The 26,584-nt window shown below is 44.2% G+C and overlaps 1 protein-coding gene across 10 annotated transcripts in view; it reads left to right on the top strand.

Moving 5' to 3' along the window:
• Positions 1-26,584, top strand: part of svila (supervillin a) — a 68,963-nt gene that overhangs the window by 24,385 nt on the left and 17,994 nt on the right. For 4 of the 10 annotated variants that reach the window (XM_054765291.1, XM_054765290.1, XM_054765283.1 and 1 more), the window contains exons 2-19: positions 314-377; positions 2,591-2,682; positions 2,951-3,014; positions 3,083-3,225; positions 3,299-3,899; positions 6,103-6,186; positions 8,202-8,951; positions 11,344-11,378; positions 11,820-11,884; positions 13,743-13,876; positions 14,577-14,657; positions 16,562-16,826; positions 18,224-18,280; positions 20,524-20,953; positions 21,720-21,906; positions 24,097-24,229; positions 26,102-26,267; positions 26,359-26,442. In XM_054765291.1, coding sequence (XP_054621266.1) covers positions 3,007-3,014; positions 3,083-3,225; positions 3,299-3,899; positions 6,103-6,186; positions 8,202-8,951; positions 11,344-11,378; positions 11,820-11,884; positions 13,743-13,876; positions 14,577-14,657; positions 16,562-16,826; positions 18,224-18,280; positions 20,524-20,953; positions 21,720-21,906; positions 24,097-24,229; positions 26,102-26,267; positions 26,359-26,442 — 3,223 coding nt within the window. In that variant the 5' untranslated portion in view covers positions 314-377; positions 2,591-2,682; positions 2,951-3,006. The remainder of the gene's footprint in view (positions 1-313; positions 378-2,590; positions 2,683-2,950; positions 3,015-3,082; positions 3,226-3,298; positions 3,900-6,102; positions 6,187-8,201; positions 8,952-11,343; positions 11,379-11,819; positions 11,885-13,742; positions 13,877-14,576; positions 14,658-16,561; positions 16,827-18,223; positions 18,281-20,523; positions 20,954-21,719; positions 21,907-24,096; positions 24,230-26,101; positions 26,268-26,358; positions 26,443-26,584) is intronic. The other 6 variants (XM_054765287.1, XM_054765293.1, XM_054765284.1 and 3 more) reach the window with 5 other exon arrangements.

Genomic DNA, 26,584 nt, shown 5'->3' with positions numbered 1-26,584 from the left:
TGGAGTTGTGGAGTTTGCATGTTCTCCCCGTGTGTGTGGGGGCTTTCTCCAGGTACTCCGGTTTCCTCCCACATTCCAAAAACATGCATGTTAGCATAGCTCCAGCATACCTGCGACCCTAATGAGGATAAGCGGCATAGAAGATGGATGGATGATTTCTCAAGACGAGCAGACTAGCTTGTTAGATTTTAGATTTTTAGATTTTTTTTTTTTTAGATTTTTTTTTTTAGATTTTTTTGAAGGTGGCGCAGTTTTGCCTTCATGATGATGATGATGATGATGATGACAGAGTCTTGTGCTTTTCTCTCCTCAGGAATCGGCAGTGACAGCCGTATCACACTTGTTGGTAAGCCAGCGCTACAGAGGCGAGCTCTTAGGTAAGATTCCACAATGCATGCTTTGTTTTGCTTTTGCTTCTGAATGTCATCCCAAAAGCCAACATGTCCTCAGTGGCGCTGGCTGACCATCAGTCTGTTTAGAAGATTGGAGCGATATCATGAAGGAAGTCGATGCATGCAGGGTTGGTCCAGCTCAGCATGTTGGCAGGCTGTCCAGTCCTCCACCCAGCCTGGATGTTAATGTTAGCCTTCATACGCTTGTTAGCTATGCAGCACTATCACAGGTGCCCCTCAGGGTACGGTGCTCTCCCCTTTCCTCTTCAACCTCTACACCTTGGACTTCACGCACAACTCCACACAGTGTCACATCCAGAAGTTCTCCGACGACACAGCCATCGTTGGTTGTGTTTCAGAGGGGAATGATCTGGAATACAGGACGGTCATCAGGGACTTTGTCAGCTGGAGTTAGCTTAACCAGCTACAACTCAACACCAGCAAGACAAAGGAGATGATCATTAACTTCCAGAGGAAAACATCTCACTTCACACCGGTGAACATCCAGGGAGCGGACATAGAGTTGGTAGACAGCTACAAATTCCTGGGTGTTCACCTTAACAACAAACTGGACTGGTCCGTCAACACCCACGCCCTCTACAAGAAGGGCCAGAGTCGCCTCCACCTGCTGAGGAGACTGAGGTCCTTTGGTGTGTGCAGGATTCTCTTACGGACCTTTTATGACTCTGTGGTGGCCTCTGCCATCTTCTATGCTGTGGGCTGCTGGAGAGGGGGCAGCACGGACAGGGACAGGAGCAGGATCAATAGGCTGATCAGGAGAGCGAGCTCTGTCCTGGACGGTCCTCTGGACTCCGTGGAGGAAGTGGGGGAGAGAAGGATGTTGGCTAAGCTGACATCCATCATGGACAACACCTCTCACCCGCTACATGACACTGTTGTTTCCCTGAGCAGCTCCTTCAGCAGCAGACTGTTACACCCACGGTGTAAGAAGGAGAGGTTCCGCAGGTCCTTCATACCGACCGCTGTCAGGCTCTACAACACCTGCACCACCTGAACCATGTTGTAGTCACTATGTATTCTTTACTTGCGTATCTTGCTTGCTGCTGTAACAAGTCAATTTCCCCGCTGTGGGATAAATAAAGTACAAATACAAATACAATACAATCAGTGTTGTCACACCAAACATTGGAAACGTTGCGATCAAAGCAGGAATAAAAGTGTTTCTGTTTGTCTTTCTGACTTTCCCAGCTCTCTGGAAGCACATTGTACTGTTTGCTTCTGGATGTCTGGATCACAACTCAACTCATGTCCCATAAGTGAATGGGATCTGAGTTGTCCCACATCAAGGAATTGTAATTGTAATTGTAGCTCACTTCGTGAATTTGTCTCAGCGCCACCCAATCAAAGAAAAAGTCGGACTTCCCCTCCATCAAACTCATAGAAAGTATGACTGACAGAACGACGCGCTCAAATTGCAAACCTTTTGCATGTAAAGCGTACGTGGTGGGCGTGGCATGGAGGTGGAGTTTCCACCTTCGCCATTGACCATCAAAGTGTCTTAATTGACTGCAAATGGTAACAAGCTTACATGGCAAGTAAGAATCCAAGCCTGAACCATGTGGTGCAGCTCCCCAACGAGGCCACTCCTAAATTGACTGGCTAGCGCCTCCTATAAATACATTTTAAAAAAAGATCCCCCGCCACCCGTTTCATGGATCTTTACAACATGACAGGACGTCATGACAGGACGCACATATTGCCCAACAAACGGGAAGTTGGCCATTTTGGTCTCAGGTGGCAATTTTGGGGTGAAAACCGGGGGTTGTCTTTGGACCAAGTAGTCGTAACTGAAGAGAGATGAGTTGTATTGTCTCAGATGGAATGATGTGTTGGAGCTGGAACATCCCATCAGTCCAGTGGCATAAAGTGCACAGACAGGGGTTATGTTTCAGGCCCACCAGAAAAATATGAATTCTTTTTTTTACCACAAATGCTGGAATTTGCGGGCCAGTGAATGAACAAGTGGTCCTTTGGATCCACTGGCAAAGCAAATACAGCCTGCTTCTTCAATGATATCATTCATAACCATCCTGCCTCTTATGCATTTATATTTGTATTTATATTTATGAGTGTTGATCAAATTGAAATGAATACGGTGCTGGGTGTGGAATGTCCACACTTCCACAGCTCAGTGGGTCTGTGTAAGAAATGCTTCTGCTTCTTCTTTCCTCCCTCAGCTTCCAGAAGGAATTCTCCTTTGACGAAAAAGACAACCTCGTCCAAGTGGCCAAAGATATAGATGCTTGTCTGTCTGCTAATCTCCCCAAAGGTGAGTTTCATTTCAGCTTTGTTTCCTTCTTAAAATGAACACGTGACAGACGCTTCAACAGAGCCATGGTCATATGGTCATGGATAGAACTGATGTTATGCTTCATATGCTGTGATTGGGTGTTAGTCAGTATGTTAGCCACCGGGAAGAACAACGGCCATGTCTCAGATGGCCTCCAGATGTCCCTGTTAGCTTGCTCTTGTGATTGACTAGCTTATGAATTTGTGTTGTTGCTGTATTTGATATCTTTTTCTTCTTCTCTATTTAGTGTCTGAGTTGAGGAAACGATTTGAAGGTCTGACCGCAAGCACGAGTGACTGGGAAATGAACAGGTGGGGAGACCACAACACCACGACACCACTGAACACGACCACAACATCCCTCTTGTGTGTGTGCGTAGAAAGGAGCGTATTGCTCGCCGACTGGAGGGCATCGAGGGGGAGGGGCATCCATCTCTCCTGCCCGCCCTGGTGGCCAACCGACTTTTGGAAGAGGATACACCACGATACACCCGTGCATCGGATCCTTGTGAACCTTGTGCTGGTGAGCCATTAACAATACACAAGTCTTTTCTATGCACTTGTTTGGTAACAACTAACTTGTGTCCAATCACAAGTTACAGTGCACAGGTACGGGATGGAGGGATTTGAAAGGCCAGAAATGCAGACGATGGCTCCACAGCAGCAGTCCAGGGCTCAAAGCCGATCAGACGCCAACGCCTCCAATCAATACATCTGCAGTTCTTCTTCCACCAAGTTAGAGTCCAAAGCTGAACGCATCGCTCGCTACAAGGCGGAGAGGCGTAGGCAGCTAGCCGAGCGCTACGGCATCACTTTGGACCAGGAGACAGACGTGGACTATCCGTCCCGCTACAGTCGTACTCAGAAGGAGTCGGGGGGCGCAGAGAGGCGAAAGAAAGAGGAGTTAGTTGGGGAAGAACGGCGTGATGTCAGCCCGTGCAGAGGGCCCAGTGTGCCCCCCCACAGCCCTCCCGAGCTGGACTACGAAATGAGTCGAACCAGAGCGGGCTCGTTCTCAGAGACGGAGCAACTCATGAACCTGGAGAATCAACGCAGGGGAGCAGCTCATGAGCCGTCCTCTTCCACCTACATGGACGTGTCATCGCCACCCTCCTCCTCCTCCGCACCTAAACACGCCACCTCACCTGGTGACCTCTTCATCGAGCAGCAGGCCCATAACATCCTCAGCAGACAAGGGTGAGTCCTGCTTTTCATGTTCTTCCTTCATCTAAGATGACAGATGACATCACGTGCAACTTTATTCATCCCTTGGATGGCTGCCCTCAGCAAACGTAGTGGGGGTGTCCCAATACCACAGCGACACTGCAGCCTTGACTATCATGCTGATAGCCAATCTCTGGCCACCTCACGATTCGATGCGATTACCATTCAGAGGCCTGCGATGCAATGATAAAATGATTTTTCATGCTTCTCCATACGTCTTTTTTTGTCACCAGTAGTAATTTTTTTTCTATTCACTAAGTCCCCAACTTACGAACACAATTGGTTCCAGACGACCGTTCTTATGTCGAATCGTTCTTAAGTAGGGGAAAAGGTAATATTAGCAATGATATAGGTACTACATGTACGTGTATACATATACAGTATATGTGTATGTATGTAAATATGAGTTTGGATGCAGTAGTAATATTAAACCAGGATAATTAATGAAAAAAACAATAATAAAAGTGATATAATAATACGTAATGATAAATGTTATTTACCTTTGAAGAGGAGTGGTCCAGCATACGTCGTTGTGGAGGAGGAGGAGGAGGAGGAGTTATTGAAAAAAAGGACAAATGGTGGTGGTGGTTAGACTCTTCTAAAAGAGGTAGTGTTCTGTGGGTGGTGTAGAATTAAGCAGGCCTATTAACTCTTCATAAACTTTAATCACGCGCTCTGTCCGGGTTGTATCATACAACTACAATGTAGCTTTCTCTCTCCTCCCCTCCTCCTCCTCTTGTTCTCCCTGTTGGTCCCATTAGCAGTGTCACAGTGCCCTCTGCTGGTCAAGCATGTACAAAATAAAATAAAATATAGACCAGTGGGCTTGTGTTCGTATCCGCGAATGTTGGCAAGTTGGATGTTCGTAAGTTGGGGACCTCGTGTAGATCATTTCTTTTTGCTTACTGTGCACTACGAAAGCACTACGGAGTTTACGCTCAGACAATCTGGTAGCATCTTACACTTAGGTGCACCACCATAAACTGTCTGGGCGGCACTTCCGCTTTCCGAGTTCTGTAGTAGTGTGGCATGATCAAGTGATATTAGTCATGATCCAGTGGTATTAGTCATAAGTGATATCAGTCACACTGAGAACTTGAATAGTCATGAACAGTCGGTATGATAAAGTTGTTCATGCATGTGTGGTGTAATTTTATGGAACATGTGGTGGTGGTTACTGTAGGTCTCATGTAGCGAAGATCCAGGTGCTCGATGAAGCGTTTAAGCTAAACAAACGTTACTCACCACAGACAGGGGCTAGCTCTTTTCTCCCCTAGCTAACGACTTTTTGCCATCCTGTGGGAGTTTGTCACACTTTGCAAACGTTTGGGAGAGCGTCGGTTGTTCGAGGGAACCAGAGCTTTGTTTTTTGCTTCCGTGGTCTTGTGAAAATCCCCATGCTGTTTTTTGTCATGCTGCTTAGAATTGTGCAATGAGGTTGCTCGTGTTGAGCTTCCATGCTTCTGTGCCACCACGGGGGACTTGTTCATGGCAGGTTTTGCACTCAGCTGCAAACTTTGATGGCCCTCCTACTCCTTCCTGCTCTGTTAGCACGTTGGCACAGGGGTTGGTGTGATCACATGGGCTCTATGCTGGATAGAAGTTTGGGAGAGGAGTCTGGAGTGGACTGGACAGCTAACTTGAGAATATACTTTGTGATGCTGTGATGTCATTTCTTCTTTCACGATTTCTGTCTTCTCTCCACCGCACTATTCCTCTCATCCATGACCAAACGTGTCCTTTACATGTCCTTGTTTGTCATTGAGTCGATGAAATAACGGGCTTTCCTGTTGTTACTTTATTGACTTGATGGGGTACAGCCGTGGCATGAGCTCAGCTTTGATGGAACACCCCACAATTAAATGTATCATTTCTTTCCTTTTTTTACAAAATAAAAAATCATGCAATGTTCATAAGAATGGAGATGTTTACTTTTACATGCCCCCTCAGTACAAGAGTTATTATTCTTCTTATTGCTGATCTAACGGAGGTAGAACATAGCGTAAAGTCTTTTAGTAAACATCTGTTCTCTCATGACTTTAATTGCACCATTCAATCAGCCAGCAATGTTCATGAAAGGTCTCGTTAGAAGGTGGGTGGGCATTCTCCTGTCATGAAGGTGGATCTCATTGTGAACAGAATCTCATTTCAGTCACATTTCCCTCCAACTGTACAGTACCAGGCCAAAACTGTGCACTGATTGGTTGCTTGAGACCGATGCTGAGGGCGACACCCACTCTCTAATCAACTGGCCATCGAGGTATGCCCACATTAGTCGTGTCTGACCCAGAGTGGTTCCTGTGCAGTTGGACTTCCTTTTAGCCGTCAAGCCTGAGGAGCAGTGCTTCTTAAAATGTGGACCAGTTCAGGATGGTTGGATCTGTGGGTGGTACATAAGGTCCTCAACTGGAACTTTTAAGAATCAGTGTTTTTCAGCCATGACTGCCAGCTGGTCCCATCATCCTCGCCATCCTCGCCATCCAAAGTTCCTAAAACATAACTTCATTGTCACGTTCATTCTTGTGTCAACACCTGAATCCCTCACTCAGATACATTCTTATCACATCCATTCATATTCTTATGACATGCAATCATCATACACTAATAACCAATCATATCACATCATTGTACACTACATAACCTACAGTTGGTCTGTGCTACTTATTTCATTTCTTATTTTTAATCTGACTTTTGTGGTTCTAATGAATGGTGTGGTGTGTGCTGATATTGATGTCATAGAATTTATGGTATTAGATATCTTGTATTGATCATTATTGTGCTTTTATTATTGTAAGTTTTTGATCTTTTATGGGTTATTGCACTTAAAAATCCATCAATTTCCAATGCCGCTTATCCTAATTAGGGTCGTGGGAGCCTATCCCTGCTAACTTTGGGCGAGAGGCGGGGTACACCCTGGACTGGTGTCCAGCCAATGGCAGGGCACATATAGACAAACACTCACATTCATACCTATGGACCATTTAGAGTCTCCAATTGTCAGGTTCAAGCAACCTAAAACATTCTAAAAACAATAAGAAAGAAGAAAGAAGACAACAAGATTGCTTTTACTCGCAAGGAGAACAGACAGAGTTGTACTCAGTTTACAACCTCGATCCGTTCTGAGTAAACTCTGCGTTCTCTTCCCTTTTATTCTGTTGGGGATTCCCTAGTTACACAGAGCACGTTGCAGCTCTAAGGGGAGGGGGAGCACAACAGCTGCAACGTGCCAGGACATTCTCCAGGTGTGTGTGTGTGTGTGTGTGTGTGTGTGTGTGTGTGTGTGTGTGTTCACATAAACAACAATCAAGAGTGTGAATCTGTAAACATGCAGCAGGCTCAGAAACAGGAGGTTCAAAAGGTCCGGTGTATAAAAGAAAGCACATCGTAAATCCAACAGTTACACCAGAACATTCCAAGCATCTGTTGTTTAGCAGTTCCTGTTTGTTCTTCTTGATCTACAAAGAGTCTCTGTGGATGAGTACATAGAAAAGATAACAAGTAATCATGACTAAGGAAGGAACAAAATCAGCTGAGCGCTGATGCGGTCAAAAGGAGTTCCTTCATCTTCTTCTCCGTAGCCCCATAAACTTTACTGCTCAGACACACACACATACAGAGGCTATAGTGGTTCAAACAAAGGAAGATACATTCTTTAAGACAAATATATGATAACATTTATATACATTTCTCCAACACCAATGAAGCTAACATGCATGTTTTTGGAATGTGGGAGGAAACCGGAGTACCCGGAGAAAACCCCCACACACACGGGGAGAACATGCAAACTCCACACAGAAATGCCCAGGGGAGAATCGAACCCAGATCTTCCTGATCTCCTGACTGTGTGGGCAACATGCTAACCACTAGGCCACCGTGCTCACTTAAACATAAGTAAATGTATGTACCAAGTAACACCACATGTTGGACATGAATGCAGTACAGAGAGCAGATGATAAATTGTAGACACAGAAACGACACGATGTCATGTCAGTAAGATCCATCAAATAAGACTTTTCTTTAGTAGAACAACAACGTATAGACATGTTCTGTGTGGAAGTATTCTGCAATGACTTCTGTGAAAATAAACTTAAATTAACTTGACCTTGACCTCTAGGTGTGGCCCTGCCCCCCAAATATAATGTTGGGGCAAACACTCTATCTGATACGCCATTCCCCGTCAACACAAGGAATGTATGTTGTCTTCATGCAATGTACGCTATACTCTGTCAGTGTTGTTCAGGTACAAATATTAACCAGACCCTTTTCTCTCTGAAGAATCAGAGGTAGGGAGAAGCTTGCGAAGGAAGAAGGTCACCAGAGGGGCTCAGAACTAGGAAGCCTCGCTGAGGCTCCGCTGTACGGCAGACAATTTCAGCAACAGTCATCTACGCCTTACAATGCAGACCCGGCAATTCCTCAGCAGTCGCATCGTCACCCTCATGCTCCGCACACTCGCAGAAGGCCCCTAGGAGGACAAGATGTTGGTGTTTATCCCAGTTATCTCTCCATGACCTCTGCTGTTCCATCCAGAGCAGGGCAGCTTGCAGATGAAGAAAGCAAGGAGTCGGGTGGTATTAAGACAGAGGGTCTCCTGAGGAGTAGGAAAGCAGTGCTGCCCTCTGAGATCCGCCGCAGGGAGAGGAGCACAGAGGACCCACGCAGAGGAAGGGGAGAAGATGAGATGTTTGATGAGAGAGAAGATCCTGGAAGGACAAGTCACAGAGGAAGAAGGGAAACAGCTGAGCCATCCAAACACGCAGAACACACCAGCAATCACCAGCGAACAGCCCCCAGCAGGACCAGAGAGATGGAGAATGCCAGCCACATCCGACCCAAAGCATCACCAAGCCGCTCTGCATGGGATTCTGGTGATCATGAGGGCCGTCTTAAACACGTTCAAGATCCCCGGCAGCTGAAGAAAAGTAAGGAAGATGTTCCTCAGGACAGCCTTGTGTCGGTGGCCCAGCTCCGACATTCTTACATGGAAAGCACCACCACTCCTCCGAGCAGATGCAAAGCTGAGCTGTACGTGGAAAAAGCTAAGCTAGCCATGCCCGCGCTCACGCTCGTTATTTAACATTAGCATCGCTGCTCATTGCTTAACAACCAGCACTGCTGTCATGCTGTGAGGACTACTAAAACACCAAACACAACCTTTTCTGTGTTTACTAAATACTCATCATGAATAACTAACTACATTTTCTTTATTTCCATCCATCCATCTTCTACCGCTTATGCGAGATCAGGTCACGGGGGCAGCAGCCTAAGCAGGGAGGCCTGGACTTCCCTCTCCCCGGCCACTTCGTCCAGCTCCTCCCAGCGGATCCCGAGGCGTTCCCAGGCCAGTTTGGAGACATAGTCTCTCCAACGTGTCCTGGGTCTTCCCCGAGGCCTTCTGACGGTCGGACTTGCCCTGAACACCTCCCCTGGGAGGCGTCCGGGACACATCCTGACCAGATACCTAAGCCACCTCATCTGGCTCCTCTCAATACGGAGGAGTAGCGTTTCTACACCAAGTTTCTCCCGGATGACAGTGCTTCTGACCTTATCTCTAAGGGAGAGCCCAGCCACCGTACGGGGAAAACCCATTTGGGCCACTTGTACCTGCTTGTCCTTTTGATCACTACCCAAAGCTCATGACAATAAGTGAGGGTGGGAACGTAGATCCACCCGTAAATTGAGAGCTTTGCCTTTCGGCTCAGCTCTGTCTTCACCACAACGGACCGATGAAGAGTCCGCATGAGAGAACCATGGACTCGAACTTGGAGGTGCTGATTCTCATTCCGGCTGCTTCACACTCGGCTGCGAACCGATCCAGTGAAAGTTGAAGTTCACGGCTTGATGAAGCCAACAGGACCACATCATCTGCAAAAAGCAGAGATTCAATCTTGCAGCCACCAAACCGGAACCCCTCAACGCTCTGGCTGCGCCTAGAAATTCTATCCATAAAAATGATGAACAGAATCGGTGACAAAAGGCAGCCCTGACGGAGTCCGACCCTCACTAGAAACGTGTCCGACTTACTGCTTGAATGCGAGCCAAACTCTGACACCGGTCATACAGGGAACGAAGTCTGGTACCCCATATTCCCGGAGTACTTCTCACAGAATTCCTCAAGGAACACGGTCGAATGCCTTCTCCAAGTCCACAAAACACGTGTAGAACCTCCCATGCACCCTCAAGAACCCTGCTGAGAGTGTATAGCTGGTCCACAGTTCCACGACCAGGACCAAAACCACACTGCTCCTCCTGAATCCGAGATTCAACGATCAAGCGGATCTTCCTCTCCAGAACCCCTGAATAGACGTTACCAGGGAGGTTGAGGAGTGTGATTCCACGATAGTTGGAACACACCCTCCTTTATTTACTAGATACTAATCACAAATAACTAAAAACCAAACACTACCTTTTCTTTGTTTACTAAATATATTCCAACACCAGTACTGTACACGTGCATGTGCTTAAGGCTGTGTCCTATACTGACATTGAACCTCTCCGTCTGCTGCCCTCTAAATATTTCCATCAGACAGTGTCATGCAGCCGTAAATTGGAATGTCTTGGTCATGGACGCTAGGTAGAACAGCCTCCAAATACGCAAGCGGTAGGTTTTTGCTTGAGTTAACATATGAGAATTGTTAAGATACACGATGAGAATTGTTAACGTACACGATAAGAATTAACGTACACGCAGCCCATCACCCCTGCTGAGTGCCAGGAGACCACTAGGTGCTCTGGATGCGTGTGAACAACATTTTGTACAGTAAAATTTGATAATCACATTACCACCATCAGCAAGATTAGAGTTTGTCACAGACCAGAAAATGTGAGGAGTGTAACGGCACGCCGTCATCACGCTTCCATACGAACCTCCAAACATAAAACTGCTTAGCTTTGGTCCAAACAGCTGATGATGATTTGGAACCATGATTTGGAAAATTCAGCAAAAAAGTGCAAACTAACACAACACAAATTTAGGGCCAAGTGTTTCCAACTGACAGAAGAAGCGTTCAAGCTCGGGCTTCTCCTTGGCACTATCGCTAGCAAAGGCTGGACAGCATCGGGTTTGTTTACCACTTCCTGCCCCTGACTTTGAATGTGTGGGAATGGCTACGCCTCTACTCAACCCATTCTGGTCCAGACTGAAAAATGTGATTCCAGTGTGATTGGGCCTGAGGGCCGGGGTGCTGACATGTGATCATAGCAAGAAAGTATGAATTGTTCTTTGTGGAAGCGAACTCACTTCTGTAATGCTGCTTAACTCTCCAGCTTACTTTGCTTTACCCAAACCCCAACGCTGCACTCCTCTCCTCATCCTCCGTGCACGAGCTTTGCTAACCGGCCGTCACATGCTCATGTCTTCTGCGTGGAATTATTGTCTTCTTGCTCTTAACTCCTTTTCTTTTTGCCCTTTTTAAAGGTCCTGTGCGAGTTCAGCGTTTGCTTCCAATGAAGGTAAAAAGTGTCTTTCTATTCGTTTTGCTCATGATTCAACGACTTTCACAATCAACCCCGTGAACCCAAAGCTTATCTTTTCTACCTCATATTATTATAACATATACATGTCTTTACTACCTGATATTATTATTATTATTATTATTATTATTATAACATATACATGCCTTTACTACCTGATATTATTATTATTATTATTATTATTATTATAACATATACATGTCTTTACTACCTGATATTATTATTATTATTATTATTATTATTATTATTATTATTATAACATATTCATGTCTTTACTTGTTTGATGCTGCAATGACTTCCCAGTCCAAGTGTGTGACTGAGCTGAGCTATCACAAGGTTGGCATTGCCATGCTTCATTTTTCCCTCTCTTCCTTTCCTTCCTTCCTTCCTTCCTTCCTTCCTTCCCGTGTGTCTGCGTAGGTGAGGAGGAGAAGCTGGATGAACGGGCCAAGCTAAGCGTGGCGGCCAAGCGCTCGCTCTTCAGGGTGAGTTTTGCCATGCATGCATGCATGGAGGCGTGTCAGCTGACTTAGAAATCTGCAGCTGACTGCTTCTTGAAGCATTCTCACGCCGCCCATTCTCACTGTCAGGTGCCTCAAAGGCTAGAAATATTGATATGCTTTCTTGAAACACTTGGATGAGACATCGTGGAAAGTTCAAGAGAACAGGGATTCACGTTTGCATGAGTGTTGAATTGGCCTAAAGTCGAGGATTCCAATGTGCAGGCAATTCTTGTCCCTTTGGAGACTGACTAGACCATATCATCTCATTTTTGCTCCTCCACTATTTCACTGCAATGCACACCTGCCTCAGGTCGACGCCGCAGCCAGTTTCACTTTCTTTGTTTAGTTTGTGCGCGTGGCGTGACGTGCACCTCCAAAAAAATCCCTAAGCAGCTGCGACACGGACCATCGAGGCTGTGATTGGTCGTTTTGGAGAAGCTCATTTCCTGGGTGGATACGACACTCAGCGTACAGCCCACCTCCATAAACCTCTTCTTCTCTGATTTTGGATCAGCATTTGCAATAAAAATGAATGCGCTCCAGCTGCAGAAACACAGCTAAATAATCAACGAGAGTTTGTCACGTCACGCACTCGACCCTGATGAAGAGCTAGCGCTACCAAAGCAGTGGCATGGGTGCTAAGCGTGGCCCAGGGGCTCTTTTTTTTCGTTTGTTTTTTTAGTAACTCGGAGCACATTGTCAAAATAAACAAAACAAAAAAACAGCAAAAATGAGAAAAAATGTCTACTAATTAATAATAATAATAATAAGAAGAAGAAGACAAAGCTTGTATATGTATGAATGACGTTTTTAACATTTTTAAAAACAACAAATAGTATACTGTATATGAATATATCATATACAGTAGACGCCCCTACAACGTAAATAATCCGTTCCGAGAACCTTTATGTTATAGGGTTTTTATGTTATACGAAGCGTAAAATACATGTAAATAGCCTAATCCGTTCCAAGATCTTCCCAAACTCACCCCTTTGGCCCTTGAAAATATTCAAAGTCCACCAAATATGGTGGGAAAATATAAGAAAACATTAGCATAAACATAGTAGAGTAACATTTCAATATAATATAAGGTAATAAATAAGATTACTGTAAATGAATAAAACTGAAAAACAAAAACAATCAACTAGTTTAAGGGCGACTACGATGAGGAAGGAAGCAGCATGTCTCTCACACAAACTCACAGACGCGCGGGATAGGTCAGCCAATGAGATGAGAGCGTAGGCGGTGCCCCTATAATCAGCCAATGAGATGAGAGCGTAGGCGGTGCCTCGATAATCAGCCAATGAGAGCGTGAAGCGTCAGAATTTCTGGATAATTTCCTGCTTGGTTTCTATCGACAACTTTTCCCTTTTTTTCTTCTCACTTACACTTGGTTTAGGGCCCATGACTACGGTAAGTTAACACAAAGAAAAGTAAAAAAATTAAGAGATTTCAATGCGTGCGAACTAGTTTAAGGGCGACTACGATGAGGAAGGGAGAAGCTTGTCTCTCACACAAACTCACAGACACACTGGATAAGTCAGCCAATGAGATGAGAGCGTAGGCGGTGCCCCGATAATCAGCCAATGAGAGCGTGAAGCGTCAGAAGGCGTCACCAAGTGTACTCTGTTAGTTGTCAAATCGAATTTCTGAACTTGCACCAACTTGACGCTTTACGTTATATGGAATGTCTTGCGTAATACGATGCAAAAACTTTACATAAATTCTTACCTAAAAGGAGGTTTACGTAATGCGAGGTACTACTGTATGTACTCATGAAATGTCTTCAAGGTTGTCAGACTGCAATCGTTTTCGGTCTTTATCCCCACTTTTGTCCCAGGAGTTGGAGAAAAATATTGTGGGAGAAGCTAAGCCGCGCTCCAGGAACGCTGCAGTGGACCGCAGGCTAAGACGGACACAAGACCGATCCAAAACTCAGCCTGTCACCACTGAGGAAGTGGTCATCGCCGCCACGTGAGTCTCAACAGCTTTGGTGACGTCTTTGCAGATCTGCCAGTAGAGTGGGATTCATTATTTACATTTTTAGCAAAGGGCACACTTGATAGAAGTTCTATTTGAGTGCATTCTTTGTTTACTCTTGCACAATTCAACGTGTCCGAAAAGGAGTAGGAAGAAGCAATGCTTACCCCTCCTCCATGTCTACAACGGATCATTTATTCAATAAGTCATTTATTTACATTTTCTCATTAAACGGGAATAACGGAGTAAATCAAGTCAAAAATAAATACAAATACATAAATATAACAATAAGAAATTTATATAAATAAGTATAGAAAAAAGAAACCAGAAAAAAGAAACCTTTTTTATAAAAATATGATCTATAAAATATCGTCAGTATATTTCTATTTAATACACTATATGTACAGTATAATCACAAAATATACAAATGGTTAGAAATGCATCATTATAATTAAGAAAGTAAGATGTTGAATTGTACGAATGTAAACAGGTGATGTCCTGTCATGGAACTTGTTAATCAACGTGTCCATCATAAAAAAATCAATAAATTGTGACCAAATCAATGTACAGTTGTGTTTTCCAGCATATTTTGGATGACTTTCTCTCCTTGAGACATCTGGAAATAATTGCCTATTCTATTTGTCTTTTCTCTTTTGCTGTTATTATGGTGCGTGTGCGTGTGCGTGTCCTGTAGCGCCCCCACTCACATGCCACAGGCTGTGAGCGTTGACACAACTGTCGCACGCGCCTCAAACCCCACCCTCCCTCCAAGCAGGTACACGGGTCATGCATGTGCACCAACGCTCGCTCCCGCCTGCCAGCGTGTGACCCCATGACTCTGATTGATGTTGACTAACTGAGCCACGTGGAGTTCTGATGAAGTCCAGCATGCTTTGTGGTGCTTTAACATTGGAATGAGGGACTGCTTTGGGTTGTATTGTCCTCTGATGTCGGAGGTGTGTGAAGTTTTCCTGCTGAGGGATGCATCGTGAAAAACCAAAGGATGTTTTAATATTTTCCACTTTCTAAAACGACTGGAAGCAACCCAACATAGACATGCTCATAAGTTAGACATAAAACAGCCTGCAGCTCAGCTTTGTGTTGAAGCTGACAAAGCATATTATTATTATTAGTAGTAGTAGTAGTATTATTAGTATCAACGTTGCTCTTTTTTCCTTTTTTTTCTTGGAATGTCCCCAATAAAAACAAACAAACAAGCTGTGGAGCGCTAATCCCCCTGTGGGACACACGTTGGACATGCATGTCCTGTGTGGTGCAGCTGAGCTGAGTACCTCTGCTGATTGTGTAGGACCGTGTAGCATGTTATGCTTGGGAAGATGGCTGGCATGTGCACCTTTCAGATCCGATTCTGCCGCTTTCCTCTGGGTTTACAGCTTTGGGGGGGCAGATATGGCGACATGCACACACACACACACACACACACACATGCACATGTGCAGAACAGCCAACCATATTGCAGTCACTTCTCCACAGTTGCATTTGTCAACCTTTCATAATGGAAATTAATGAAAAGACTTTGGGCTCGGCGCCCTCCTAATAAACCTTATTTTATAAGTCACGCTGTTTTTCATAGATGATCTGGTGCTGCGACTGAAATGTCAAATTACTGTCCAAATACATCAAGTCCCCTACTAACGAACATCCGACGTGCGAACTTTCGGAGATACAAACGCAAGCTGACTAGTCTATGTTTTCATGTGTTTTGCCTTATAAGTCCATATTTATACTGTACATGCTTGACCAGCAGAGGGCACTGTGACACTGCTAATGGGACCAACAGGGAGAACAAGAGGAGGAGGAGGGGAGGAGAGAGAAAGCTACATTGTAGTTTTATGATACAACCCGGACAGAGCGCGTGATTAAAGTTTATGAAGAGTTAATACGGCTGCTTAATTCTACACCACCCACAGAACACTACCTCTTTTAGAAGAGTCTAACCACCACCACCATTTGTCCTTTTTTTCCAATAACTCCTCCTCCTCCTCCTCCTCCACAACGACGTACAACAGTCATGTGGCACGAGATCGGGAGTTTGGTGAACTTGCTTAGCGCTAACTTGCTTGTTGGACTGGACTTGTTAGGTTAACACAGCGGAACCTATTCAGCCTGTTGCTGTGTGTGCTTTTGTGGACTTGAATAACTTGCCTTTCCACATTAAATTAAATTCATCAAATACATTTCTAAATAATTGTTTTTTGCTTCACGTCACATTTTTGACCAAATACCAAATATGTTTAGTTAAATTAAATTAATACACCAACATTAACTTAAATAAATGATTGAAAATAATAAAATTATTTGAAAATATATTACATATATATAATAAAATTATATATATAAAGAAAATACTGTATGGATTGATATTGTTTTTAATTTACAGATGTGATTTTTTTATTTAATTGTTTTTAAATGATTTATTATTCATAAATTGTTGGTTTTGACTTTTGTGAGATACATGTCAAAATAAATACAGCTTATAGTCGAGTGTAACTTGTGTTTTTTTCCCTGTGACGTAATACTGCAGAGGCGCTTATGTAGTCTAGACAACGCGGTGATGGTCGAGGAACACTTGTTCATCACCACATATGTGGTCAATGAGATGAACGGAAGTAATCCTTCCTTGTCTCTCGGTGTCCCGGGTGTCGTCCTCCCCCTCAGCCTGCAGGCATCATCGCATCACAACAGCGCCACACGGGAGCCAGGGGCTCAGGCGACACGAGACACCCGGATGGAGACGAGAGAGGAGGGTCAGGGCCAAGAGGAGCCCGACCTCTGCGCGCTCAGCCTGGCTGAGAAGATGGCGCTGTTCAACCGGCTGGCTCAGCCCCCGACCAGGGTCACGCGCACCAGTGGGGGGGCACGTCAGCGCAGGAACAACACTCGCTATCAAACTCAACCCATCACTTTGTGTGATATGGAGCAGGTAGGACAATGACAAGTCTGCCATCTTCAGCTCTTTATCTCTTTATGGATGGGGGGGAGGGGCGCTATGCTCCATTCTTACTTTTTCTACCACATGATGTAGTTTTGTACTTGGGATACTGCTTTATCATGATCGTTAAACTCTCCCCTTCAGTTTGGTGTGAAATGAACATGCAGACTTCACGCAGCCACCGTGAGTGGACAAAAGTCGAGCTGAAATTGAAGCCATTCAAACAAACTATACGTAGGATGACGACTTATCTATTTATCAGTGCTCATGTTAGACTTCCTCAAAATGTCACCTGGGATTACTATAAAAAGAATGAACCAGTTACTGTATTTTGTGGACTTTTTTCATGGTTTGGTTGGTCCTGTCTTCTCCGCAGCAACTTATGTTGGGTTTTTTCTCCAGACTGACAGCCACGAGAGGGCGCTCTAGGCTTGTGTGCTAGCATCTGCTACTCCTGTCACTAAAATGTAAACATCAATTTATGAAGACTACTGGGAAAGACGGAACGCGAATGCATATTCTGCAGATTACAAGCTGCAAGTAAACTAGTTATGCCGTTTAGGCTATAGTTATTAACTAGTTATGCTGTTTACGCTATAGTTATTAACTAGTTATGTTGTTTAGGCTATAGTTATTAACTAGTTATGTAGTTATCTGAAGAAGTTGACGTTAGGTTAACAGACGCCTACTTAGCCTGTTATTACTCTAACTTGCCTTTCAAGATGAAGTGTTCTTCCTTGGTCTCTGATTTTATAAAATACATTTTCCCCCAAATATGTGACTTAGTCCAGTGCGACGTAGGTATGTTTTTTTCGTCTTCATTGTGCATTTTTGGCTGGTGTGACTTATACTCTGGAGCAGTTTATAGTCTGAAAAATACGGTAATTATGTTGAATATTTGAAGTGAATAGTTAAGATAAAACGGGTTATGTTTTTGAAGTGTGCAGGAGTAGAGGGTACATGGCATCAGGTCAAATGTCTGAAGGGGTACGCCTCTGTAAAACGTTTGGAAGCATTGGATGGGGGTATTTGTCACCACCCTACCTGCCTCATACATCATCTGATAAGATCCAACACCAGAACTGCTGTGTATGGATGTAAGGATGACAGGCTGGCGTTTGATTGACAGCTAACACGCTCCCATCTGGACACAGGACTAATGCATATCAAAAAGCTTACAAATCATTTCTGCACTGGACAATGCAGCCTAAGGCAGAATAGCTGAGTGCAGATCATCACAAGTTGATCAAATCAATGTTGTATTCATAGTACGTACACAGCAAGGGTTAAATATGGACATGTACTGTTAAACCACCCATCAGCTGGACTTGATCTTCTTCATGGCATCACGTGTTTGTTCAGGCGTCTATGTCCATGTTTGTGCTTAGGAGTCTTCAGATGTAAACAGGATGGATGAAGAGGAGCAATGTGACAAGTTCTTTCAAGTAAGCTTGCTGGCATCAGACGCTACTCATGTGGACACCATGTCCTTGTGTCTTCATGCATGGCCCAGCATCGCCATCATCATCATCATCTTGCAGTGTCAGTGACAGGGCGGGCGCTCACTGCTCATATTGATATCCATATTGACAGTCATATTGATATATTGATGGTCATATTGATATCCATATTGGTAGTCATATTGATATATTGATGGTCATATTGATATCCATATTGGTAGTCATATTGATGGTCATATTGGTAGTCATATTGATGGTCATATTGATATCCATATTGGTAGTCATATTGATATCCATATTGATGGTCATATTGATATATTGATGGTCATATTGGTAGTCATATTGATGGTCATTGATATATTGATGGTCATATTGGTAGTCATATTGATGGTCATATTGATATATTGATGGTCATTTTGATGGTCGTATTGATAGTCATTTTGATATCCATATATCAATATCAATAACCATCAAGACATATTGATATCCCAGCTAAGATGTTTTGTGTGCGTTTGTGGCGGAGGAAGCACGGCAGCAGTGTTCTGGTTTCCTCTTACCTTCTTGGAGACATCTCATGCATGACATGTTTGCTCTGTCTATGTTTACAGCTCAGACTGTAATGTCTGTGCTCCTCCTGCCACACCGGGGGTGCCCACATGTGCCCATGTGTCCGTGCTTGTGTGGGGGTAGATGCAGTGTTTCCCATACATTCATTTATTTGTGGCAGGCCATTTGGCACTACCTGTTGGCCCACGCTCATAAACGCATTATAACGGGACTGTCTGTGAAGGCAGCGTCCAGTAGATGACATCCTAACTCATGTCTTGTATGCAACTTGGGTTCACAGCATCCAATGTTCTCACTGTCATGGCCAATTATGCAAAGTACGCCATGATGTCATGTGCGGGGGGTGGCCCCCTTACATCATGATGGGGGAAAGACTTCCATGAGTGCATGTAAATGTACGGAGAGAGTTGAATGAGATTCTCCTCATGGATGGAAAGTGTTGCTTCTTGTCAAAAGCATTAGGTTGGTTGTACGTAGATCATGTATTCGGCATGATGCATTACATGATCATGTGTGCAGGGTGTAGCTGGCATGGCTTTGCCCTGTGATGTTCAGGAAGTGCACTCGCATACGTTGAGTAGTTGGCATCAAATGCTTGTGCTTTCATTGATTGTTCATTTTCTTCTCAAATATTGTTCTATTTAAAAATGATTCAATTTCTTATGTATAATTTTAATTTAATTTTAATTATACTGTATAGTAGATATATTTTATTTTAATTCAATGTATGTTATATTTAAATATATATATATATATATATAATCCATACATTTTCTATACCGCTTCATCCTCATTAGGGTCGCGGGGGCATGCTGGAGCCTATCCCAGCTGACTTGGGGCGACAGGCGGGGTACACCCTGGACTGGTCGCCAGCCAATGGCAGGGCACATATAGACAAACACTCACATTCATACCTATGGACAATTTAGAGTATATATAACATAATGTATACATTATGTATATGACAATGTATCTTATATTTTATATATATGTAACATAATGTGTATATAACAATATTTATTTGTATATATACACTGCTCAAAAAAATTAAAGGAACACTTGGAAAACACATGAGATCTAAACTGGGGGAAAAATGATGTTGAATGTGTTTCCTGATAATAAGTGGGTGATGTATTAGTAACAAAATGATGCCACATCATTTGATAGAAATGAAAATGATCACCCTATAGAGGGGGGAAATCAAAGACACCCCAAAAATGAAAGTGAAAAAATGATGCAGCAGACTGGTCCATTTTGCTAAAATGTCATGGGTACAAGCACGTGGGGGCCACACAAACTACTGAGAATCATTTTGAGTTGCTACAATGACATTTTAGCAAAATGGACCAGTGTGCTGCATCATTTTTTCACTTTCATTTTTGGGGTGTCTTTGATTTCCCCCCTCTATAGGGTGATCATTTTCATTTCTATCGAACGATGTGGCATCATTTTGTTACTAATACATCACCCACTTATTATCAGGAAACATATTCAACATCATTTTTCCCCCAGTTTAGATCTGATGTGTTTTTGAAGTGTTCCTTTAATTTTTTTGAGCAGTATATATATATATATATATATATATATATATCATATACTTCTTTATTCTGATTACAACTTTTACATTTCCATTTTTGCTTTGCATTTATGTTGCTGTGTAGCTTCAAGGTGAACACCTCCCTTCATCCTCGTCCTGTGCGCTGAGAGGAGGAGGCACAGTGTCCACTGATCACGCAGGAGACATCCACGTGAGCAGAGTACCACATCACCACGTCAACGGCATGACCCGGAGGCCCCGGGACCCAGTGGAGCGCCATAGGCAGCCCGATCGCGTGTCGCCACACGAAGAGGATGCAGCAGAAATGTCGAAGAGGAAAAAGAGGTTGCGCTCCCCTGAGGACAGTGTCAGACGAGCGTCGCTGCCTCCGCCCCACGGTGGAAGAGAGGATGATGAGTGGCGGTCTGGAGAGACCACTGATGGACCCACACAGAACTGTGAGAGCCACGTGGGGCTGGAAGGGCAGCAGAAGATTCATCAGAGGGAAGAAGTGGAACACGCTGCCAGCTCGAGAAACCAAACAGTCAATGGCGGTAAGAAGAATCCACAATTCTCTTTTTTCCCAAATCAAATACTTGTAATACTTGTAGTCTAGTCATGTAATCAATAGTATCCCATCATCATCCCACATATCAGCAGATGACGTAGAAATTCATCACTTTCTGGACAAACGCTTTTTCATGATGAGACTTTTCCATTCAATTTTGGCCATAATCATGCAGTTTTTCATCAAATATGTGCAAAAGCAGCATCCGAAAAGAAAAGCTACATTTCAAAAAAGACCAAATCTGATTGACTTGTGTGATGTTCAGCCTGCTAACATATTTCATAGAAACATTTAGTGCACCGAGGTATCGGACTTGACTGTTTTTCTTTAGTGATTGATGGATTTAGTACGTCCTGTTGTAAGTATTATCATCATAAGATGCTAAACTAGCAGAGATTGTGGCAAACATTATCCAACTACAGTCGACCAACGTCGCACCTTTTTTTAAATAATTCCTAAACTATGCTGTTTTGTGGTTGAATGTGGCCTATTTGTAAAAAAAAAAAAAAGAAAAGAAAAAAAAAGACAGGACATGCCTTTTTGCAAATGCGTCATGGCCAGTGATGCACATTTTCTGATGACCTCATGGACGTCATGTTTTCCAGAGGGGTGCAGCCCTCGTGTGCATTTGAGCCACACAGTTGTCACATTGTTAACGGGAGGTGTGAACTGTGTTTCAGCCGTGCTGGAGTGGGCTACGCATGCTTGTCCAGCTGCTTATTGATTGGATGGCTGTGCTTTGTCTGCTGCAGAGCTGCCCGAGCCCACTTGGGTGAGGCCCAGAGCGGCGTCCGCGTCGTCCAAAGGTGTTTACCAGCCGCCGCCGGCAGACACGCGCTCGGCGTACAGCGAACTAGCAGCTAGCCTGCCGCAGTCCGAGCCAGGAGCTGGCGACACGTGTGACACCATGACGGCCAAACACATGTCCGTCAAAGAGAGGTGAGGTCTTGGCTCTTGTACCGCTTTCTAAATCACATCCTTTACCTTTTACCTTTACCTTTACCTTCCCTTCCCTTCCAGCTGCCTTCAGATGTTAGCCTGAGGAAAGCAGCTGTATTGAAGGCTGGAGTATTCCATAACTGCACTTAGACGTCTAACAAATCAAATATGCACTTATGGGAAATCATTTCAGTTGGATGGAATATGTGGAATTCCAGGAAAACAGAATTTTATGGCCTGAAGGTGTTGACTGAGCTGAAGGTTTGGATGTGGGAATGCTTTGACTCGGCTGACAAACATGGAAGTGCTCACAATTCTTATGGTCAAAGGGGGGTTGTGTGGAATTTTGGGAAAATGTTTTGGGATGGGGACAATTGTTAGAATGAATGGCAAAAAGCCAATATGGGACATCCCTATAGTAAGAATTCTTCCCATCACAGGGAATTTGTGTTTGGAAAAATGTGGGATTGTGGTAAAAGTGAGGAATTTAGTGATGAGTAAAATTGTTATTCCGAACGAGCTGAGTTTTTGATGTGGGAATGATGGGTTGGGAGATGTGAGACATGCAGGAACTGTCCATTGATTTTCCATAGGAATGCTGTTGTCGGAAGACCAAGAAGAAAGTGGGAACTGTTGGAATGACCATAGATGTTACGGTGTCTTGAATGAGATGAAATGTGGTTAAAAATGAGGTGATAGAAAGAACAAGTAGAAGAACATGAAGGATCTCCAACATTGACCTTTGTGCTGATGAATGAAGCATCAATCCTGTAGTTGATCACGTCAAGTATTGTGGTAGTATTGCGGTACTTTGTTGTGTGTTTTGATTGTGCAAAGTCACGTGTAGTCAAGGGTGTCAATCAAAGGCTGCTATTGATTAGTCCGCTGCGTGAAGGCATTATGTAAGCGCAGTTATGTCACATTCCTGGTGAAAGATTGGACGGAGCAGACGGTGGTGGTGACCTCATGGAAGGACGGCTACACTTCTGATTAAGTATGCTGGCATCTAAAAAAACAACAAAAAAAACAAGCTTTTCTGAATGCAGCATGCATTTTGCTCACCACAGCTTCTGCTATGGTTCAGATCCATGGTGTGTTTGAGAACATCCCCATGCTGGGTCACTGCGGCCTTCTTCTGTGGGTCACATCTGATCTGATGAAGTTCTCTTCTTGTTGCATGGCTTGAAATACTCCATGTGCTTGCTATTAGCTCGCATTTTCTTCATGTCAAAATCCAAATGTTTCACAACTGATTTTCATTTTCATCCATCTCCCTAAAAAAGTGCCCACTAAGGTTGCACTGACATTTCCAAGCCACAATCCGAGTGCACTCAGGCACTTGGTATTTTATTTATCACTTGCTGCAATTCCATTTTCATGGCAACGTTGGGCTTTTAAGGAAACGTGCACTTTTTTGGAATTTTGCCCATCATCCACAATCCTTATGTGAGACATGAACACACGTTTTTCTGTTTTCTGTGCCTTCTAATATGAAAACAGATCAAAAGAGGCAGGTAATGAATGCACGTAATGGGACGCACCTATTCGGCCTATTAAAACACCTCCAAAAAGCTCCAGCAAGGTTTAGTGGTTTTCCATCCAAGCAGTGAGCATGTAGTAGCAGGTACATTCATGATAACATGGAATACTTCCTTCCTGGGTGCATTGATTTCACATAGCAACATAGAAAGGAACGCTACACCTAGCATCAAAAACAAAAACACAGCAGCAGTGGCGGCAGCTCCAATATGTATGTTACCTTTGGCTAGTGGCCTGAGGCGTTGTGAGCAAGTGTGCGGTGAAGCTAGTCGCTAGCCGCTGTGGTGTGGTGAGGTGTCACTACGCCAGTAACGTAGTTCTTAGACGTAACAATAATAACAATAACAATGTGGTTCATATGCAGCTCACATGATGGAAATGGTGTTTTTTTCACAAGGCTTTATAGGCCGAATAGGTGCGTCCCATTACGTGCCTTCTTAGCTGCCTCTTTTTATCTGTTTTTATACGCACAGAAAAGAGACCAAAAGTTCCAAAAAGAAGTGTAGTTTTTTCCTTTTAAAGGTGTGTTGTATGTGGTTGGAAAGGGGGGGTTTGGGGTTTGTTGCGATGGGACTGATGTTCATCCATCCAGGATACAACCACCACTGGAGTGAACTTGCAGTGAAACGTCCCACTCTGTGGTTCTGTCAGGGTGGCTTTGCTGAAGAAGAGCGGTGAGGAGGACTGGAGGAACCGGATCAATAAGAAGCAGGATGCGGTCAAGACGGCTGTGGGCGACCCCCACGCTCACCTCTGGGAGGTGGAGCAGAGCTTCAACAAGAAGGTAAGCAGTCACAGGCTCCCTGTGGCCCGTGTGCCACTTTAACGCTGACAGGAAGTTTTGGTATTGGGGAATAAAAACTTGGCATTGCATTGAAAAATTGCATTTTTTAAAGTATTTTTTGTGGATATCTTTTACGTTACATATTTCTAAATATTTACAAATGTTATATATTTTTGCCAATCTTTAGAATGTTTTTATGCTGTCATTGTTGACCTCAGGGGCATTCCGGTTGAGTGTGGATACTTTATTGTATGTAACAAAATCAATAACCAAACCCACACAAGCACTGCTTGGGTGTAGGAGGATGAGGTCCTGATGATGCTGGATGACGTTGCTGTGTGTGAGCAGCTATGGGTGAGACCACTACACTGTAAAGTGCTGTGATTAGACTTTTGGAACGTTGCATCCTTAACGAAGCTTGGCTGTTGATACATTTGATGTGTTTGAAGGTGTTGGTTTTGTGGAGCTGCTGTTGGTTGCATGTTAGATATCAGTGACATCACATCCTCCACTGTGCCTATGTTATGTTATCGTTTGTAACTTCTTAGTGAAACGAGACTGGGGAAGACCCAGCATGGCTGATGGACGACGCTGGCTTTGCTCACGATCCAACCTAAAGTGAATAGGAATTAGGAATGTCAATCCAGTCAATCCCTGCCTGACTCTCAAAACTATGAACACAAAACACATTTTTAGAGAATAATTGTAGTTGGCATGCAGAAAGCAGAAATGAAATGAAGAAATTAACATTTAATATCACTTTTACCTTCATTGAAGACTCTTTTTGGTCACGATGGTGAGGAGTGGATGTGGAAGAAGGGGAGGGGACACCATCTTTGGAGCTTTAATTCAACACATTTCTCACCTTTATCCAATTGCTGCCACTTTCTTTGGCCCCATGGCGGGTTATTTAGCAGTCACACTAGGGTACAGGGAAGGGACTGTTGTGTTATGTTTAGTATTCTACCAAAAGGCACATTTTTAGCAGACTTTTTGGAGGAAAATTGGGCGTATAAAAACCAAGGTGTGACTGTACGTATACATGCATCATACATCATACATGTACCACCAATTTTTACGCTTTTGTGTCCTTAAGCTTCACTGATGTTTTTGCCTCAAGCGTTGGCATTTTTGTTTGCCAGTCCTTGAACCCACCATTCATTTGGCAATAAAAAACTCAGCAGAGAAAAAAGCACAGCCAGAGAAGTCAGCAACCTGTTGGATGCTTTGGTTGGGCACTAGATTGTGTGGAATGGTGCATAGAGGGCAAATGGACCGGTTCACTGCAATATGGGATGAAAAACAGGGCATAATGACTTACTGATTGAAAAAAGCACTCACGAAGGAGTTAAAAGTGATATTATGGGTATCCATTCGTTCATTTTCTATGCCGCTTATCCTCACTAGGGTGGTGGGGGCATGCTGGAGCCTATCCCAGCTGGCTTCGGGCGAGAGGCGGGGTACACCCTGGACTGGTCGGCAGCCAATGGCAGAGCACACGTAGACAAGCAACCATTCACACTTATGAACAACCTAGAGTCTCCAATGAAGCTAACATGCATGCTTTTGGAATGTGGGAGGAAGCACGGGGAGAACATGCTAACGCCACACAGAGATGCCCAACAGAGATTGCAACCCAGATCTTGTAGATCTGCGAACCACCAGGCCACCGTGCGGCCTATGTTATAATCCAAAAGGATGTTTAGTCCTGTAGAGTTTGTTGTCAGGGCATGGAATGGATGACACCTGGGCTGTTCTCTTTGTCTTAGAAGACGTCACCAGTTCATGCTCACCAACTCGATGGCACAGCTCTGGTCTGACTAGATAGGACATTGGTGCTTGCATCGGCACATCTATGCTCTCTTTTTACAGAGAATCACAGAGGCTGCGATGGAGTCGCAGAGGATGGAGGCTCAGATGTCCATCCAGGAGAGGAAAGAGCAAATGGAAGCTCAAGAAGAGGCCTGGAAGTCCAAAGGTCAAGGATCCGCCAACGACTCCACCCAGTTCACCGTGGCTGCACGCATGCTGAAGAAAGGTTAGAAGGCATGTTTGTGTCATCATTCAGCTTTCTTCCGAATCCTGGACTTGAAATTCTCTGTTGCTTTTTTTGCATCATAATGTGTCAGGGGTGGCCTCCCCCTCTGCCCTGCAGTCTTCAGCAACGTCTAAACCCAAGAGCAGCAGCCCTGCCGTCTCCAAACCACAAGAAGGTCTGTCTCCATTGCGGCTGTGCTCCGTGCAAAGAGCCACACTTGTTATGTCATTGTGGAATTCAACATGCAAACATGGGGGGTGCCGTGTGAGCTCAGCGCAGCACACGGGTGCACAGGTGGGCTTGGATCAGCTGTGCAT

This window comes from Dunckerocampus dactyliophorus, chromosome 21 (assembly GCF_027744805.1).
Source record: "Dunckerocampus dactyliophorus isolate RoL2022-P2 chromosome 21, RoL_Ddac_1.1, whole genome shotgun sequence".
NCBI lineage: Eukaryota > Metazoa > Chordata > Actinopteri > Syngnathiformes > Syngnathidae > Dunckerocampus > Dunckerocampus dactyliophorus.
Note: the sequence above shows the minus strand (reverse complement) of the source record. Positions and strands in the feature narration are given on the sequence as shown.